General features: G+C 43.4%; 1 protein-coding gene across 3 annotated transcripts in view; it reads right to left on the reverse strand.

Annotated features, from left to right (window-relative positions):
* Positions 1–17,823, reverse strand: part of LOC124872173 (serine/threonine-protein phosphatase 2B catalytic subunit gamma isoform-like) — a 56,380-nt gene that overhangs the window by 3,671 nt on the left and 34,886 nt on the right. For all 3 annotated transcript variants that reach the window (XM_047371909.1, XM_047371908.1, XM_047371907.1), the window contains exons 4-12: positions 16,502–16,613; positions 16,264–16,409; positions 14,661–14,800; positions 13,359–13,436; positions 13,136–13,230; positions 12,909–13,034; positions 11,459–11,536; positions 4,251–4,335; positions 2,627–2,724 (exon numbers count right to left, since the gene is read on the reverse strand). In XM_047371909.1, coding sequence (XP_047227865.1) covers positions 2,627–2,724; positions 4,251–4,335; positions 11,459–11,536; positions 12,909–13,034; positions 13,136–13,230; positions 13,359–13,436; positions 14,661–14,800; positions 16,264–16,409; positions 16,502–16,613 — 958 coding nt within the window. The remainder of the gene's footprint in view (positions 1–2,626; positions 2,725–4,250; positions 4,336–11,458; positions 11,537–12,908; positions 13,035–13,135; positions 13,231–13,358; positions 13,437–14,660; positions 14,801–16,263; positions 16,410–16,501; positions 16,614–17,823) is intronic.

Raw genomic sequence — 17,823 nt, forward strand, 5'->3', positions numbered from 1 at the left:
GAGTCAAACATCATTCAAAGCCCCCACCCCCCCTCCTGAGCACAGCTACTTGGATTTACAGGTCCTTCTCAAAATATTAGCATATTGTGATAAAGTTCATTATTTTCCATAATGTAATGATGAAAATTTAACATTCATATATTTTAGATTCATTGCACACTAACTGAAATATTTCAGGTCTTTTATTGTCTTAATATGGATGATTTTGGCATACAGCTCATGAAAACCCAAAATTCCTATCTCACAAAATTAGCATATCATTAAAAGGGTCTCTAAACGAGCTATGAACCTAATCATCTGAATCAACGAGTTAACTCTAAACACCTGCAAAAGATTCCTGAGGCCTTTAAAACTCCCAGCCTGGTTCATCACTCAAAACCCCAATCATGGGTAAGACTGCCGACCTGACTGCTGTCCAGAAGGCCACTATTGACACCCTCAAGCAAGAGGGTAAGACACAGAAAGAAATTTCTGAACGAATAGGCTGTTCCCACAGTGCTGTATCAAGGCACCTCAGTGGGAAGTCTGTGGGAAGGAAAAAGTGTGGCAGAAAACGCTGCACAACGAGAAGAGGTGACCGGACCCTGAGGAAGATTGTGGAGAAGGGCCGATTCTAGACCTTGGGGGACCTGCGGAAGCAGTGGACTGAGTCTGGAGTAGAAACATCCAGAGCCACCGTGCACAGGAAATGGGCTACAGGTGCCGCATTCCCCAGGTCAAGCCACTTTTGAACCAGAAACAGTGGCAGAAGCGCCTGACCTGGGCTACAGAGAAGCAGCACTGGACTGTTGCTCAGTGGTCCAAAGTACTATTTTCAGATGAAAGCAAATTCTGCATGTCATTCGGAAATCAAGGTGCCAGAGTCTGGAGGAAGACTGGGGAGAAGGAAATGCCAAAATGCTAGAGGTCCAGTGTCAAGTACCCACAGTCAGTGATGGTCTGGTTGCCGTGTCAGCTGCTGGTGTTGGTCCACTGTGTTTTATCAAGGGCAGGGTCAATGCAGCTAGCTATCAGGAGATTTTGGAGCACTTCATGCTTCCATCTGCTGAAAAGCTTTATGGAGATGAAGATTTCATTTTTCAGCACGACCTGGCACCTGCTCACAGTGCCAAAACCACTGGTAAATGGTTTACTGACCATGGTATCACTGTGCTCAATTGGCCTGCCAACTCTCCTGACCTGAACCCCATAGAGAATCTGTGGGATATTGTGAAGAGAACGTTGAGAGACTCAAGACCCAACACTCTGGATGAGGCATCCTGAGCCTCCATAAGACCTCAGCAGTGCCACAGGCTGATTGCCTCCATGCCACGCCGCATTGAAGCAGTCATTTCTGCAAAAGGATTCCCGACCAAGTATTGAGTGCATAACTGTACATGATTATTTGAAGGTTGACGTTTTTTGTATTAAAAACACTTTTCTTTTATTGGTCGGATGAAATATGCTAATTTTGTGAGATAGGAATTTTGGGTTTTCATGAGCTGTATGCCACAATCATCCGTATTAAGACAATAAAAGACCTGAATTATTTCAGTTAGTGTGCAATGAATCTAAAATATATGAATGTTAAATTTTCATCAATACATTATGGAATATAATGAACTTTATCACAATATGCTAATATTTTGAGAAGGACCTGTACATGGTGCGTCTGTGGGGGGGGGGTCCAACTCCATGCTGCCCTGAGAAGACAAACCCTGAGCTCAGTTCTTCAAATCTACTCTGAGATGAAAATAGAGGACGACGACACAGAAGCACCTGCAGAAAAAGGTTCTACGTGAAGCTTCTTTTCTAAATGTATTTACATGTGTCACCTGTTGCTTTTCTTGGTTGAAAGCCTGCAGCTAACTGGCTTGTTTACTGATGTGGAATTGAAAGCCAAGATTTCCAGCAATAAAACTAACCAATGGTTCACCAGAACTAGTGAAGAGTCACTAAAAACTTCCAGGAAAGGTGCAACTTCACAGATTCTGGCCAACGCAGACTTCCAGGTTCTCTCCTTTTCAAAGCAACAGGAGAAGACAGACGAGGTCTGAGTGTTTTAATCTGAACCGGGGCCGACCTCTTCTTCTGTTGCCTCAAAGTGACAGAACATAGTCTGCATCATCATCTGACTCCATAGTGACTCTCCACAGGTTCTAAAGTGTAGTCGCTGTGTCAGACTCATGAGTGGAGCCTGGCTTCCACACTCAGTGGCTGAGTGAGACCCTACCGACAGCGCTGCAGTGAGGTGGAGGGGTTCCCACTGAGCCTAGTTTATGACTTCACAGACAAAATACAGCCTCTGTTAATGAAAGGTCCAGAAAAGAACATTTAGGATGTCGTCGTCGAAACGCGCCTCATCTTATGGAGAGATGTGCATAATCTCATTAACATTCCGTTTTCTAAAAAAAACCTAAACCTTTCCGTCCGTTTCAGGGCCTCTAGCCTTTGTTGTCTTTGCAGGGCAGCATGGTGGAGATCTCTGAACAGGACAGATCTTCACCCCTGATGTGCCTGTCTATAACGTGTGTGTAGATGGGGAGGGGCTGGGGTTAGTCTCGGGATGTGAGTGCAGGCACCGGGGCAGTTAGTGGTAGCTAACAGTTGTGTTAGTGTGTGTGTGCTGGGGTGCGTTCACACTTACCGCTTTGCAGAGTGCGTCGACCTCCAGACAGAACTCCCATGGGCAGCGTTCCTGTGGGAGTGAGCCCCTTCAGCTGCAGCACGCTCTCATTCTCCTCTCTGAAAAAACAAGAGTGTTCACTAAAGAGCTCAGTACTGTCAACGCTCACATCAAGCCAGCTAAATCTGAATTACTTACTTGAAATACTCTGGTTCTGAAGTTGAAACTACAGAGGTTTGCTAAAGTATTCATAAATCTTAAACCTCTCCACTTCCTGCAACATTATAACCACAAAATTCATTCCACTAAATTGGGATTTTATGAGACCAACAGAGTGACAGAAAATTCTACTTTCTGGTCTTCATGTAAGAAGCTTTGTATGCTAGAAATGTAACACTGAACACACCATCCCCATGATAAAACACAGAGGTGGAACCATCATGCTGTGGGAAGGCTTTTCTTTATCCAGGAACAGGGAGACGGTCAGAGTTGATGGGAAGATGGATGGAGACAAATACAGTACAAGCTGGGTGAAAATCAGTTGGAGGCTACTACAGACCTTATGGTGGGGTGGACAACAGCCCACACTCTGAGCTACAGTGAAATGGTTGGATAAAAGTCTTTTAATGGGTTAGAATGACCTAGTCAAAGTCCAACCAAGGATGTTTGACAAGGCTTGAAAATGAATTTAGGATGAATTATTTTATGTGGATTTTTATAGTACACAAACACAAAGCAGCACATGAACTTTCTAATGTTTTACAGATAAAACCACAGCAGCACTTCCACTCAGCCCCTTTACTCTCATACTCAGAAATAAAGTCTACTGTAACCAGCGGCCTTTAGACGTCATCTTCTGCTACGCACTGAACGGGGTTAGTGTAGTGAGGACTATAGTCACCAGGTGGCAGTAGAGGGCAACACTGCAGTATTTTCAGATCCATCACATTTATTTATCAGCTGTTCAGATCAGGTTTTTTTTATTTTTCCCTCCAAATAAAATGACTCACACAAACAAACTAGAATGGCATCACAGAAAACCTGAACGTCTGCTTAGAACACAAAGATTCAAAACATGCCAGTGAGGACATAAAGCCCGCTCCTCTTTATGTCTGTGCTCAGCCACTTACTGAGCTTCTAGAGACGTTACTCTGAATCCTGGAAACATGTTTGTAGAGGATTCTGAAAACCTTCTGTTATCTCAGGCATCATTCGGACTCTAAACACGAGTTTCTGATCCAGAAACATAATTTCATGGGTGATTTGCACCACAGTATGACCACACAAAGCTTGCATGGAAATATTAATGTGCACATTCATTTCTAAGGCTTATCTGGGTCATGATAGGCCTAATATCAGAACCAGAACAACACACTTGTGTAGGATTAAAGACGAAGAAAAGTCATTATCTCTATTCTAAAGTGGAGCAAAGGCAGGAAGAGAGAGACAACTGCAAGAGTTCTTCCTGTCCAATGATCTCATTTGTTGGACCTTTACAAAGAAAGATGCCAACATAAAAAGCCCATTTTTATTTAATCATATCTCACTGCATGTGATCTAAATGTGCAGTAATCACCACGATCAGGGTCCAATAATTATCCCACGTTCCTCCATGTCAGATTCCCAGCTACAGTCAGGAACCCACCTGAGCACAGAGAAGACGCGTGCCATCTTTCCAATCGCCCGGATCTTGTTCCTGATCACCTCCTTCCTGGCAGCAGGAGCTCCGCCTGAAAGAACAGGACAGCAGCGTTCTACATCAGTTACTGGAGATAAAACACAGTTAACAACCACTTCCATTGGATCCTCTGACAAACATCCCATAAACTAAATAATTAGCACAGCATCAATGAAAGATCTACCTTAAAATCACATTATAGCTCACATAACAGTGGACATTTATTGGCTCGTCTGGTAAATGGGGGTAAAAAAAAAACCTTAAAAGAAACCATTTTATTGCAATAATATAATATTACAGTGGAACAAATCCAACCATTAATCCGAGCATTGGTATTCAGTGTGGAACATAATCTCACATTAAGAAATAATTACTGCAGAGAAAAATGAAATCACTGGAATAAAAATAAAGGCAGGCTTGCTGTAAATGCCACCAAGGTCAGGCTCTTCAGATGGTCCAGATCTAGGTCCTCCTTCTGCTCCGTCTTCTCTACAGCTCAGCCTACAGGATCTAGGTCTGTCTCTGCTGAGCTATTTTTTCCTTTATTTGGCCCAACTGTATGTGTTGAATCACTGAATGAAACAGGCCCACAGCATGCCAGAGCCTCCACCATACTGAACAGTGGGTGGCAGGTGCCCCTCCATATATTCATGCTTTGTTTCCCGTTTTTCTCTAGATACCATCTCACGGTTGTGATGGTGACCCTAAGAAGCCATGCTTTGGTGCAGTTCTCCAACAATGAACTGCTCGCTGTGTTTGGCGGCTAGATAAATATGGCTCCATCATGGTGGTAGTGGTGCATCACAATACACCCCAGGCAGAGAAAGTCATGAACTATTAAACAGAAATTCTCAGAAACTCTAATCAGCTGACAAAAGCATAGATTTAAAGAAAGCTTCAGTTACGTAGCTACAGAGGGACTGTTAGGGGTACCAGTAGTTGTTATTATTGATTCTTGTTAAACACTGAATGCTGGATTTTGCTAAATGTTTAATACCTGTTTCACACGGCCGATTTTTGACCCAATCCTTCCTTTCCGACATGCCTGACCATCGTGATGCTCTTCAGATAATCTAAAGAGCTATTCCGCTCCAACCTCAAATCAGGGATTTAACATGTCGGATTGTATTGGCCCGATATCCTACCGTTTGCGTGTTCCTCGAGGACAAACGAGCAGGCAGCCTGTTGAATGAGACGTGTAGAAAATCGAAAGCGGAGTGACAGAAGCACGGAGGGGAATTACTCTTTGTGAGATTTCCCATCTGACTGTTCATGGGAGAAATTTGTTGATATGGCTGGACACCACACACTGTAGGACCGAACCTTGTTGTATCTACTATTTTCTATCGTCATGTGTGGGATCTCGCAGTTCTTGAAAATCACCCCACAATTTTAAAATCTTGCCGTGTGAACCAGGCATAAGTGTGACATCGTGCAGCTGCAGTAAGAAAAATGTATTTGCGATCTCTGGCAGAGGTGTAAAACGACGTGGCAGAGCTGCTTGTTTCTCTGCTTCCTGGTGACCTCACTGAGTACACGAAGAGAACGTGGCCTCCAGGATCTTAAAACATCCTTTAAAGCTGAGCTTTGGGTGGTCCAACAACAAGCTGTGCTCTGACCTGCTGGGGAAATGAGAAAACCTCTGAAGTCGCCTCATCTCATTTACCTCTTGATGTTCTATTGCGGGGCTTACCCAGCAATGAGGAAATATTAGTGCTGCTGGCAGAACCTCCTGGATGGGTTCTTGTTGGATGGGAGACAGAGCACAAAAGCAACCTTCTGCTTTAAATCAGAAGGCTGTTTCTAATGCTGCAGCAAATACATCTGCTATCTACACCATCTACAGGGGTTGGACAATGAAACTGAAACACCTGGTTTTAGACCACAATAATTTATTAGTATGGTGTAGGGCCTCCTTTTGCGGCCAATAGAATGTCAATTCGTCTTGGGAATGACATATATAAGTTCTGCACAGTGGTCAGAGGGATTTTAAGCCATTCTTCTTGCAGGATAGTGGCCAGGTCACTACCTGATACTGGTGGAGGAAAACGTTTCCTGACTCGCTCCTCCAAAACACCCCAAAGTGGCTCAATAATATTTAGATCTGGTGACTGTGCAGGCCATGGGAGATGTTCAACTTCACTTTCATGTTCATCAAACCAATCTTTCACCAGTCTTGCTGTGTGTATTGGTGAATTGTCATCATGATACACGGCACCGCCTTCAGGATACAATGTTTGAACCATTGGATGCACATGGTCCTCAAGAATGGTTCGGTAGTCCTTGGCAGTGACGCCCCCATCTAGCACAAGTATTGGGCCAAGGGAATGCCATGAAATGGCAGCCCAAACCATCACTGATCCACCCCCATGCTTCACTCTGGGCATGCAACAGTCTGGGTGGTACGCGTCTTTGGGGCTTCTCCACACCGTAACTCTCCCGGATGTGGGGAAAACAGTAAAGGTGGACTCATCAGAGAACTATACATGTTTCACATTGTCCACAGCCCAAGATTTGCGCTCCTTGCACCATTGAAACCGACGTTTGGCATTGGCATGAGTGACCAAAGGTTTGGCTATAGCAGCCCGGCCGTGTATATTGACCCTGTGGAGCTCCCAACTGACAGTTCTGGTGAAAACAGGAGAGTTGAGGTGCACATTTAATTCTGCTGTGATTTGGGCAGCTGTGGTTTTATGTTTTTAGGATACAATCCGGGTTAGCACCCGAACATCCCTTTCAGATAGCTTCCTCTTGCGTCCACAGTTAATCCTGTTGGATGTGGTTCGTCCTTCTTGGTGGTATGCTGACATTACGCTGGATACCGTGGCTCTTGATACATCACAAAGACTTGCTGTCTTGGTCACAGATGCGCCAGCAAGACGTGCACCAACAATTTGTCCTCTTTTCAACTCTGGTATGTCACCCATAACGTTGTGTGCATTTCAATATTTTGAGCAAAACTGTGCTCTTACCCTGCTAATTGAGCCTTCACACTCTGCTCTTACTGGTGCAATGTGCAATCAATGAAGGCTGGCTACCAGGCTGGTCCAATTCAGCCATAAAACATCCCACACTAAAAGGACAGGTGTTTCAGTTTCATTGTCCAACCCCTGTATGTCTGCAGCACAGATATAGAATAGATGTGTCCATCATTTGGCTGAAGAAACTGACTGATCAGAACTTCCTGAGGAGTTTAATCTGCTTCACATGTAACTAACTCAAACCTGTGCAGCAAACCTTTCAGGGTGGAAACTGGTTTCTGCTCAATAGATGCTAAATCAAACCAAACTGCAATATAAAAGGCAGCAACTGAGCCTGATTACTGTAAAGTCAGTATTTGGTGCAGCCTGAAGGCCCTTGTTGTCATTTCTTTAACAGCACCATGTCTTACCTTCAGGAAAAACACTGAAAGGTCATTTCTAGATGCTGGCAGCAGTTTGTTTTAAGTTGTCTGAAACAAACTTATTTTCTTAGAATTCTCCCCTTATTTCCTGTTTTAATCTGATCCCAGGCTCTGTGCATGCCTTTAGCTGCTAATGAGGTTTATTCAGCTTATATAAGCTGGGTTTAAACAGTTACATACATCCTTTTATCATTATTTTATTTCCTCTAAGGTTTAGATATTTATAGCAAATGTCTGGACACAGGGAGCACTTGAAACCAGAGCCAAATTCCTTTGTGCCCACAATCTTGGCCAATAAAGCTGGTTCTGAAATTTTGGATCAATTTCTTCCTGCCCCTAGACCTGAATATCACATACTGCTGATATTTTGTGTTAAACACTGTGGTTTTATTCTTGGAAAAGAAAGAAAGCAGCTGCTGCTAATAATTAGAATAGTTACCATTTATATTCCCATTAAGGTTCAGTTTAGAAAATGTGCTTCAGGAAGTGGAACAAAAGTGGTCCGCAAACTTCACGTTCTGTGCAGACAATTTACTTGTTTAGATGGCCTCACACTGAGCCTGGTTCTGCTGGAGGTTTCTTCCTGTTAAAAGGGAGTTTTTCCTCTCCGCTGTCGCTACATGCTCCTCCAGGAGGAGTGAATGCTGCAAGTCACTGACTGGATGCAATCTGCTGGGTTTCCTTAGACAGAAAAACTTTTAATCCAATTTGAATAAATAACTGAATCTAACTGCACTGTTCAATTGTTACGATTAATTGGAATGTATGTACCTGACGTTTGTGAAGTGCCTTGAGACAACGTGTTGTGAATTGGCGCTACATAAATAAAACTGAATTGAAACTGAATTGAATTCATTGCAGAGAGGTCTGTAAATGTAAAAAGCTGATTTTATAACAGAAATCAATTGTTTTTCACCTTGGCACAAACGGATCAGTAGAGTCAAGTCATAAGGACAGGTGATGCTCTGAGACCAACCCGTTAAAACCTCCCTCAGTCTAACAGACAGTGTCCTGTGGAGAAGTGTGCTACAAATTTTTATCTCCACCAGTGCAGAGCTTAATCAACATTGGCAGCAGGCGGTTGTGAATGCAAATGGTAGTTTGGGACGTCTGCAAAATCATCTAAGAGCAACATCCTCCAACAATCCAGGATCAACTTCATGACATTCCTTGGATTTTGTGACTCAGTGAAGCACCGTGTCACAAGGCAAACATGATAACCAAGTGGCTCTGAGATCCAACATTAAAAGTTTGGACCTGTAGTCAGTTCTCATAAAGCAGGTAGAGAAACAGACACCACCAAGCTGATCAACCGAAGCACCAAGACAACAATGGGTCACCAGTCAGGAAGTCATGAAGAATGTCTCCTCACTGAAGTTAGATGCATTTGTTCTGAAGGGCCTTTGGAGCAGATGAGATGGTTCTAATGGTTGATGGATGGTTCTTTTCCACTTTAGATGGTGGAAAGCCTGGCTGGTTTCTTCTGTTCTCCACGGTGTTCTGACGGGCCTGGTCACCATGCTGGGAAATGCTCTCTGCTAGCAGGTGGCTGTCAAATCTCATCTATCCCTTCAATTAGATTTCTTTCTTCTGTTCAAATGATCCAAGCATCTTTACGAACAACGTCTGGTTAACTGGAAATAAAATTTAAAGGAGAGGTGGTCTGAGCACAGCAAGCCAGCAGCAGACTGGGAGTCGTTCTGCAGCTGTAAGAGGAGAAACGTTTAACAGCTTAAAGCCTACTTCCTTCAGGGTTTCACTTCCTCATCTGGACTTGCTAAATTTGATTAATCAAATTCAGCATTAAGCGCCTTCTGTGGGTCAGCTTGGCAACAGGCCAGTCATTACAAACCGAGGCCTTCTCCGACTGGGGTGGGAGCAGAACACAAGGCCACAGCACGTCAGAGAGAAACACACACGTCCCTTCATGTACTCCAGCACACACTGGGGTTGTTTTAACCAGTGACAAACAGAGCTGCTGCAGAGACACCCCCATACTCCCCCTTCAGACGGTGGAACATTCGGGCTTTAAACATTGGTGCATTGCACACATGAGAGAATCTGCATTAAAGTTGACATAATGACATATTTTAAGGAACACCCTGCAATGTGATGAAGGAGGTGAGATGTTCTCACTGAGAGAATGCTTGGTAAATAGGTTATATAAAAAGAAAAGGGATTCACATTAGCAGTTTTCATCCTGACCAAACAACTGTGGTGTCAAAAAATGGAACCAACAAATCTGTAGCAATCTTTCACTGTTAAAGATCAAAGCACTTAGTTTATCCCATGCATGAACAACCTGAAGATGATGTAAGAGATTCTGTCAGAAACGGACCACTCTAGTGAACTATCGGTCGCGAACTAAACAGCTCTTAGAGCCGGCTCTGTGAAGGAAACGTCAGGAGCCAGCTCCTGACTAGGAGACATGTTTTTCCTGCTTCTCTTTTCTTTTTCTCCAAATCACACGATTGGTCAATATGTGTTTCGTGGTCTCTGTCTGCGCAAAGCAAGTGGGTGGAGGGGCAGCAGTTGTACACACTGAGTGATTATCTGGCAATAGGTGTGGCTGAGGCACCGTGACTGAGGCTGATGTTACAATTAATGGGTCTAGTCAATGTTTCTTCTTAGAATGGTATTTAATGTTAATATGATTATCTACTGGAGGTGGTGCTGTTAATGAAACACTGGACTCTGTCTCCTGGCATTTTGGTTTCGCTGCATTTCAAATTCATAATTCATTTTGCATGTATATTTAGATTATTGTGGGTAATAAATGAATTCAAGCAATAAAAATCTTGAGAACTGTTCAGGAGCAAACCAAAAGAATCGGTTCCCTTCACTACAAGGCAAAGCTAGCCGACAGTGAAAGCAGCGAGTACTTACAGTGATTTAGGAAATATGTATTTCCCTGAACTTTAACCTTTTCTTCATGTTACAACTATCAGTGTAGTCTACTGGGATGATCTACAGCACAACAGCTGTAGTGAATGATGAGTGGAAGAAAAATGATGCACAAACCTTTCACAAATAAAAATCTGGTGTGCATTTGGATGTTATATGAGCATATTATATGTATTATGGTCGTAGTATAACTACGGCAATCTGACTGACGTGGTGGTGGCATGATGGTGTGGAGATGGGGTAGGAGAGGTGGTCAGAGTTGAAGGATGGAGCTGAATACAGAGCAAGCTTGGAAGAAAAGCTGTTAGGAAAAGAATGTTCATGGATCTAAGTGGGCTTGAGTGATATCACAGAGATGGATGATGAAAACATTTTGTCTCTAGATATAACCTCCAAAGATTTGCAGCTGCAAGTGCAAGGGTGGCTCAACAAAGTACTGACCCAGGGGGGTGAATATAAATGCACTCCACACTTTCCAGATTTCTGATTTGTAAAAAGAAATAAAAAAAAGAAAAGAAAGAAACCAAAGTGGCAAAATGTGAAAACAGGGGTGTTAAAACATTTGCAAAACTTTGTATACTATTTGCTTTAAACTCGTTTCACAACAGCCTGAAAAACATCACTGGCCATATTGCGTGTATTGTAATGGGATGCTGAAGGCTTCTCACACGTTCATCCTCAGAGTGAACCAAACAGCTGAGCAGTCAGTAAGCTGCAGCTTTACATATGGAGGATCCTGGGAGTGACACCTGCACAGCCACCAAGACGTGACAAGACAAACCGACAGCTTTCACAACTAAGTTGCACATCTGGCTTCAGCATCTTCAGAGAATGAGATAAACACAAGAACAATGGCAGCTCCTCTTACCCTCGCACGTGTCATCCTCTTCAGACATCAGCTCATCGTCAGAGCAGATGTTCAGCACGTTCACCAGCATCTCCGTCACTATGAAAACACAACCCACCAGCAGGTGGCACTGTGTAAGGTTAAAACAACAACAGCACAGACACACTGTAGATGTGATCAGTACTTCTAACACCTAAAGGTAAGACTCTAGTCAAGAATAAAGTGGCTAAAATGGAGCATAGATAGATAGACTATCTACACTTGGACCTACAGCTGATCAACCCTCTGTAAGTCAGGTTTAATGGCACAATGCTAAACTGTTGAGTCTTTACATTGACCAAAGCACACAAGTACAGTTTAAATAGCTGCAGAAAGGTAACATGGCATGGATTTCTGTTCTAAATTCAACACTAAAACCCCACTGTTAATGAGTACAACAGTTAGAAACAAATCACGCCCTGAACAGAGCTGCACAGATAGGGTGGAGATCAGTAGATCAGGCGTGGTCTCAGGCACACTTGATGCCACCAGATATGGCCTTTCGGAGTTGCAAAAAGTCTTCCTGGGATAGAAGATCTGAAATAGCTGGACTGTTGATGGTAATGTTTCATTGCATGTGTTAAGAGATGTAGGTGAACAGCCCAAAAGGTTCAGGGAACAGACTTTGACCGAACAAGGAAAAGGATCCTAACATATAGAAAAGCCCCCTAAATGTTCGTACAGATATAGTGACTACATCAGGAGGACGTGGCTGAAAGAGGAAACCATCATCAGCTGCCACCGGATTTCTGAAGAGGCTCCTGACTACAGCATCTGGAGGCCAAACTGGAGTTAGCCTGACAGCAGGGAACCCCCGGAGAATATGTCATGCTGTCAGTGAGCAAGCTGAAGCTTGAGAATCACTGGACCTTCAGATAGGACAATGATCCAAGGCTTAACTCAAAGTCCACCAAGGTCTGGTTTCAGAAGAAGTCCTGGAGTAGCCATCACAGTCTCCTGACTTAAACTCTGTTAAACATCTATGGTGGACTTTGAAAACGGTGGTTTCAGCAAACAAACCCAAGAATATTAATAAACTGGAGGCCTCTGCCAATGAGTAGAGGTCTATGATGCTCTACTGAGTTCTGAAGATGCTCGTCATGATGGGGCAGAAGAATCTGGAGACTGGAGTAATTATTAAAGCCGGTCTTGTTCTGACTTTAGAGAAACATCTTGTTAGTTGTGTTTTACGATTTAAATTATTCTCCTTAGATTTGGTTTTGCAAATGAGCCTAATTTGCAGAAGCAGCTGAATAGTTTTAGGTGCAACTATATTCATGAACTTCAATAAACCATTTAAGTACTACCAAGAATTCCCAGATATCAAGAGAAAAGCAGCAAACAGTGAACGACTCTTTTTTTTCCATCTCATTTAGGTTGAATAAGATGGTGTTTGTGTGAGGAACACAGGTCAACACGGAGGTCAACTAACCTTTCTCCCCGACGAAGGGCAGGGACCAGGTGAAGACATCCATGAAGTTAGGCAGCCAGTAGGGATGAGGAGAGCAGTTAAACTGCCGGATGTTCATCACATTGTTCTCATATTTCAGGACCGCAGCTGAGGACAAAACAGAAACACGTCAACATCTCCATGTTCTGTTGCTAGGGACTCAATGTCTCCAGCCTGTATCCATGGTTTCCATCCTGCACCTCTCCTACCTTTATTATTGTACACATCTAGGTAGTTAGGAGCGGAGAAGATTGTAATTAAAGACGGGAAGCCTGTCGTCTGACTTTTCCTGTACATTCGATACCTGTCGGAGACAGAGACAGAGGAGTGGACATCTGAGGGACATTATGACAGTCTTATAGAACCACAGCAGGAGTCTGAAGCTGGATATATCAGCATATGGACACAGAGGGTAGAAATCAACTGACTCACCCTGCATCCTGAGCCTCATGTGCTCGTATTACAGACAGCAGGTTGTTGTTCATCAGGAAATCACATACTGCCGGGTAACTGCGAAAACAAGCCAACATGGGATATTATCGGGACACAGGGAAGGACTGATGAGTTCTAAGCATAATCCAACACAACTCTTACAACGCACGGCCCTCCTGGTCCCCCTTCACCCCCATCAACCCGGTTGCAGTAAGGATGGCTGCTTTAACCAGATGTTTACCAGGGATGGTAGCAGCACTAAAATTAGGGATTTAATAAGGTCGAGGCTTTCAGGGGGCCTTCGGAGGGGGCTTCCATGTGATCTACTCTGAAACGCTAACCCACTTCTATCACTGATAGCTGGAGGACCCACCAAGCACAGTGTAGCCATTTATAGCAATATAACATGGTTGAATTTCCCCAGCTGGTGTTTATAATCTTGTGTGACCCCAGTTTACAACACTGCTCCCAGTTATCAGAACTGGGACTGGAAAAAACGTCCAAAAATAAATAAATAAATAAATAAAGCGCTGCTGTTCCAAAATGTTTCTATATGAGGAGATCTGGTGATGTACAGAAACTCAGACTACAACACGGGAAGGATCAGATATTTCCAAGATGCTCCAAGGCTGCAGAAACCAAGCAGGCTCTTTACCGCGTTTCTACACAACGGGATGTAGTACGAGTCCTGGTAGAACTGTTCTGGTGAGGCTTGGTTACAGCCTGCTGGGACGTAAATGTCTAAAAATGAGCCTTTTTGTCACCAAATAACCCATAGGTCAGATCTAAGTGGTATAAAAAAAGGGGATAAAAAACAAGTGCAAAAGGAGAACCAGTATTAATTAAAACCACTTTAAAAGATTACAGTCAGACGTCAATCTGTGGCACATGAACTCCATGTCATCCCTCCTCCTCCTTACTACTGCTGCAGTTTACATGGTTCAGTTTCTGCCTTCCTGGAAGTGGCTCTGGTTTGAAGCTGAAAGCTACCTCGATGTCCTCCAATCCTGTGTGCTCTCTGCCTCGGGGCCAACAGAAAGGACGCGAGGACAGCTGAGCACCGGTGCTTCTGGCAGCAGCAGCTCTGTGTCCTTTATGACCCATGCTTGGTGTCAACGTGGCAGATTCAAAGCAAATATTAGGACAGAGAGGAGAATGCTAATATTTATTTCCAGTATCTGTGTGACGGGGGATTTAACCAGCCGTCACTTATCTAGAGATAAGCCATTGTTTGTGAAAGCTTTAATCAGCTCAGATTAACGGAGCTTTTAGTGAAGCAGGACCCGCTGCAGAGGTCCGTACCTGTAGAAATAGGAGCAGCCTCGCACGCTGTTGTGGCAGAAGTGTTCCTGGGTCTTTTCTGAGCCATAGTCCTCCCCCGGGTCTGACCAGAGCAGGTCACACATGGGCCCGAAGGCAGGAGGTTCCTTGAAGCGGTCCAGCTGTACAGAAACCAAACAATTCTTAAAGACGTTATACTTCAGGTGAGGAAACGTCTGCTCTCTCTGCAGGCATTTAATGAAACAACAACACTGATGGAGGAGTTCCACGCAGTCTACCTATCTGATGGACTATGTTACACAGGACGCCGACAAAACTTTACAGACGAAGAGGTTCTGTACAATAATAAAAGCAGCTTCTATAGGCGAGGAAGTTTGGAGCAGTAAATATCAGCTTGAACTGAAGCCAAATTAGAGCCAAGGAAGGAACCAGAAAAACGTTCGTCAAGCAGCCACTAAATGTGATTTAAATGTGATTGAGTCATAGTTCAAATAAACCCAACCCCTTCAGAACTATGTTGACCAGTAAGAAGGTACCTTTCCCTGCACTCTATTCCTGTGTCTGGCATTAGGTCAGACCAAGCTTTCCTGTTTCAGGTCCTGTAGAATCATCAGTTATTTCTATTTGCTACATGCAGAATAAGTTTCAATTTTCTTTAATACTCAAAAACTCTGAAAACTGTATGATTTGGGTTTTCTTCTACAAGCTGCTCACAATAGGTTGCCAGGGCGTTGGCCTGTTCCTCTGCACAGAACCGTGAATGGTGCATTTTGTTAAGAGCACCAGTCCCTCCAGCAGCTAAACACCCCCACCACATGATGCTGCCACCCTCGTCCTTCATAGTTTGGATGTGTTCTTAGCTTTGCAGGCTGTCCCACTTTTCCCTGAATGTAACAACAGTCAATATTAGGTTTCTCCAAAAATGAAGGTCTTTGTCCCATGTGTATTAGCAAACTGGAATCTGGCTTTATAATGGCTTCTTCTTCTTCTCTGAGTGGCATTTCAGCCCATGTCCGTACAGGATTTGTTCCACTGTGAATAACGAGACTCTCTATAAAGCATCTCCACAAGGTCTTTTGCTTTTGTTCTATGGTTGCTTCACACATTTCCCACCTAAATAGTTTTCTCTCTGACACAGAACCCATCTCCATGCTGAACAGTATTGTTTCCATGCAGATTATACTTGCATGTACTTGTTAGAACAGATGAAAGTGGCACCTTCAGGGATCTGGAAATTGCATCCAAAGAGGACAAACCAGACTAGTGGAGGTCCCACAATTCTCCTCTGATGTCTTTGGTTTACTGAGGTCTGCAGACATTTGTTTAACCACAAGATTTTACTCAGGTTCCGCTTTGGACTTTATGTTTACCCATTTCAAAGCAAGTCCAGACAAGATAGTTTTTTGTTCTCAATCACTGAATATATTGTTTTTTAAGGCTGTAGATGTCCATTCTAAGTGAAATGAACTGAACAACCAGTTAAGACTTACACCACAGCTAATTATACGCAATACTAATGGTTGGTGTACATTTATGGCTATAATGTGACTGCATAGAATTTGTGACATGTACAGCCAAGACAGCAGCAGCATCTGCGCTCCGGCAGACCTCGTCGTGGTCTCACCTTTCGTATGTCGTCCAGGCAGGTAATTTCAGGGCTCAGACCTCCATGCACGCAGAGGAACTGCTGGTTGAGGAGCGCGGCCAGAGGCAGGCAGTCAAACGCCTCCATGCAGGCATCATAAACTTGCTCAGAATACTTTATCTTACCTAAAGGACACAGAGACACACAAACACACACTCTGAGCCCATGGCGCTCCTCCCTCGCTGCTCTGTGAAACAAGCCAGGCAGCCAAACTTACACTCCTGCTTGAAGGTGAAGTACTCTGTGAGATGTCGGCACTCGTGGTTCCCTCTGAGGAGGAACAGGGTGTTGGGGTAGTTGATCTTCAACGCCCACAGGTACAGCACACACTGCAGATACACACAGGAAGAGAAGCTTAGTCTAACAGCACAACAGAGGATGTTTAGCAGCGTGGATCCGAGGAGTCAAAGCAAAGCCATCAGGTTCTTTACAGCAGCTCCTGAGGGAAATATCTGCCTCTGTCTCACTTCAGCCTTAATAAGAAAACAGGACAGAGCTGAGGGGACGTTTTCCCAATGAAGAAACATCTAATCATTCAGGTCCACATTGCTTCAGCTGGCATCAAGACTCCCTGAAATGGTAGAGGGAACGCTGAGTGCGACCGCCTACATTTGCTTGTTCGCTCGTTCTCAACACAGCTAAGGAAGCAAATGGTCCAGAACCATGTGGAATATAGGCTGGGCTTAGTCATGTCAAGTTTCAGCAACAAGGCACTCAAAGCGCTGTACAGGAGGAAAAACATTACAATGATACAGAAAATCAAACAGAAAAACAAATCAAATGACACTAATAATCCTTGGGAGTTTACTGGTAAGAGCTGGTTCTAATTCAATCTTTCTAATAGAGGTAATTAGCTCATTAAGTCCCCAACACACCCTGCATATAAAATGTTTAGAGTTTTACCCTCAGGCCGTCGTTACAGAGCACTGCTTACTAAAACCAGCTGCCACAGAGACTAAGACCCCCAGGCTGTTTCTCTGATGAACATTTAATAGAGTACCAAACAACCTCATACGGAAGTTGCAAATGCACCTTTATATATGTGCATATTTGTATATATGTATTTAAAGACATCAAGATATATGTATATACTGTATCTTATAACGCATTAAAAAAACAAAAACAAAAAAAAACAACCCAGAGGGTTTGTTTGGGAAGTTTGTTGTATGTACGAACTTGGCAATAAAGCTGATTCTGAGGTAAGGAATTCATCCTGTACTAGAAGAAAAATGATAATACTTGTGGTCCCATCATTCAAATAAGCTGGGTCACTGGTATAAAACAGTTTTAGTCCAAACCTTTTAAATACTAATAATATTTGGCTGTCACTGGTATGAAATAGTTGTAATACAATCCTTCTAAGAAATCTAAAAGGATCTGGTTATTGGTGTAGAAACAGCTTTAGTCCAAATTTTCAAATACTAATAATATTTGGCTTTTGCTGGTAATCCTTCTGAGAAATCTGAAAATCTTTGAAAAGTAATGAAATCACACATTTAGGTAGATGACAAAAGGTACCACATTAGGTAAATAGGAGGA

Source organism: Girardinichthys multiradiatus, chromosome 8 (assembly GCF_021462225.1).
Source record: "Girardinichthys multiradiatus isolate DD_20200921_A chromosome 8, DD_fGirMul_XY1, whole genome shotgun sequence".
NCBI classification, from domain to species: Eukaryota; Metazoa; Chordata; class Actinopteri; order Cyprinodontiformes; family Goodeidae; genus Girardinichthys; species Girardinichthys multiradiatus.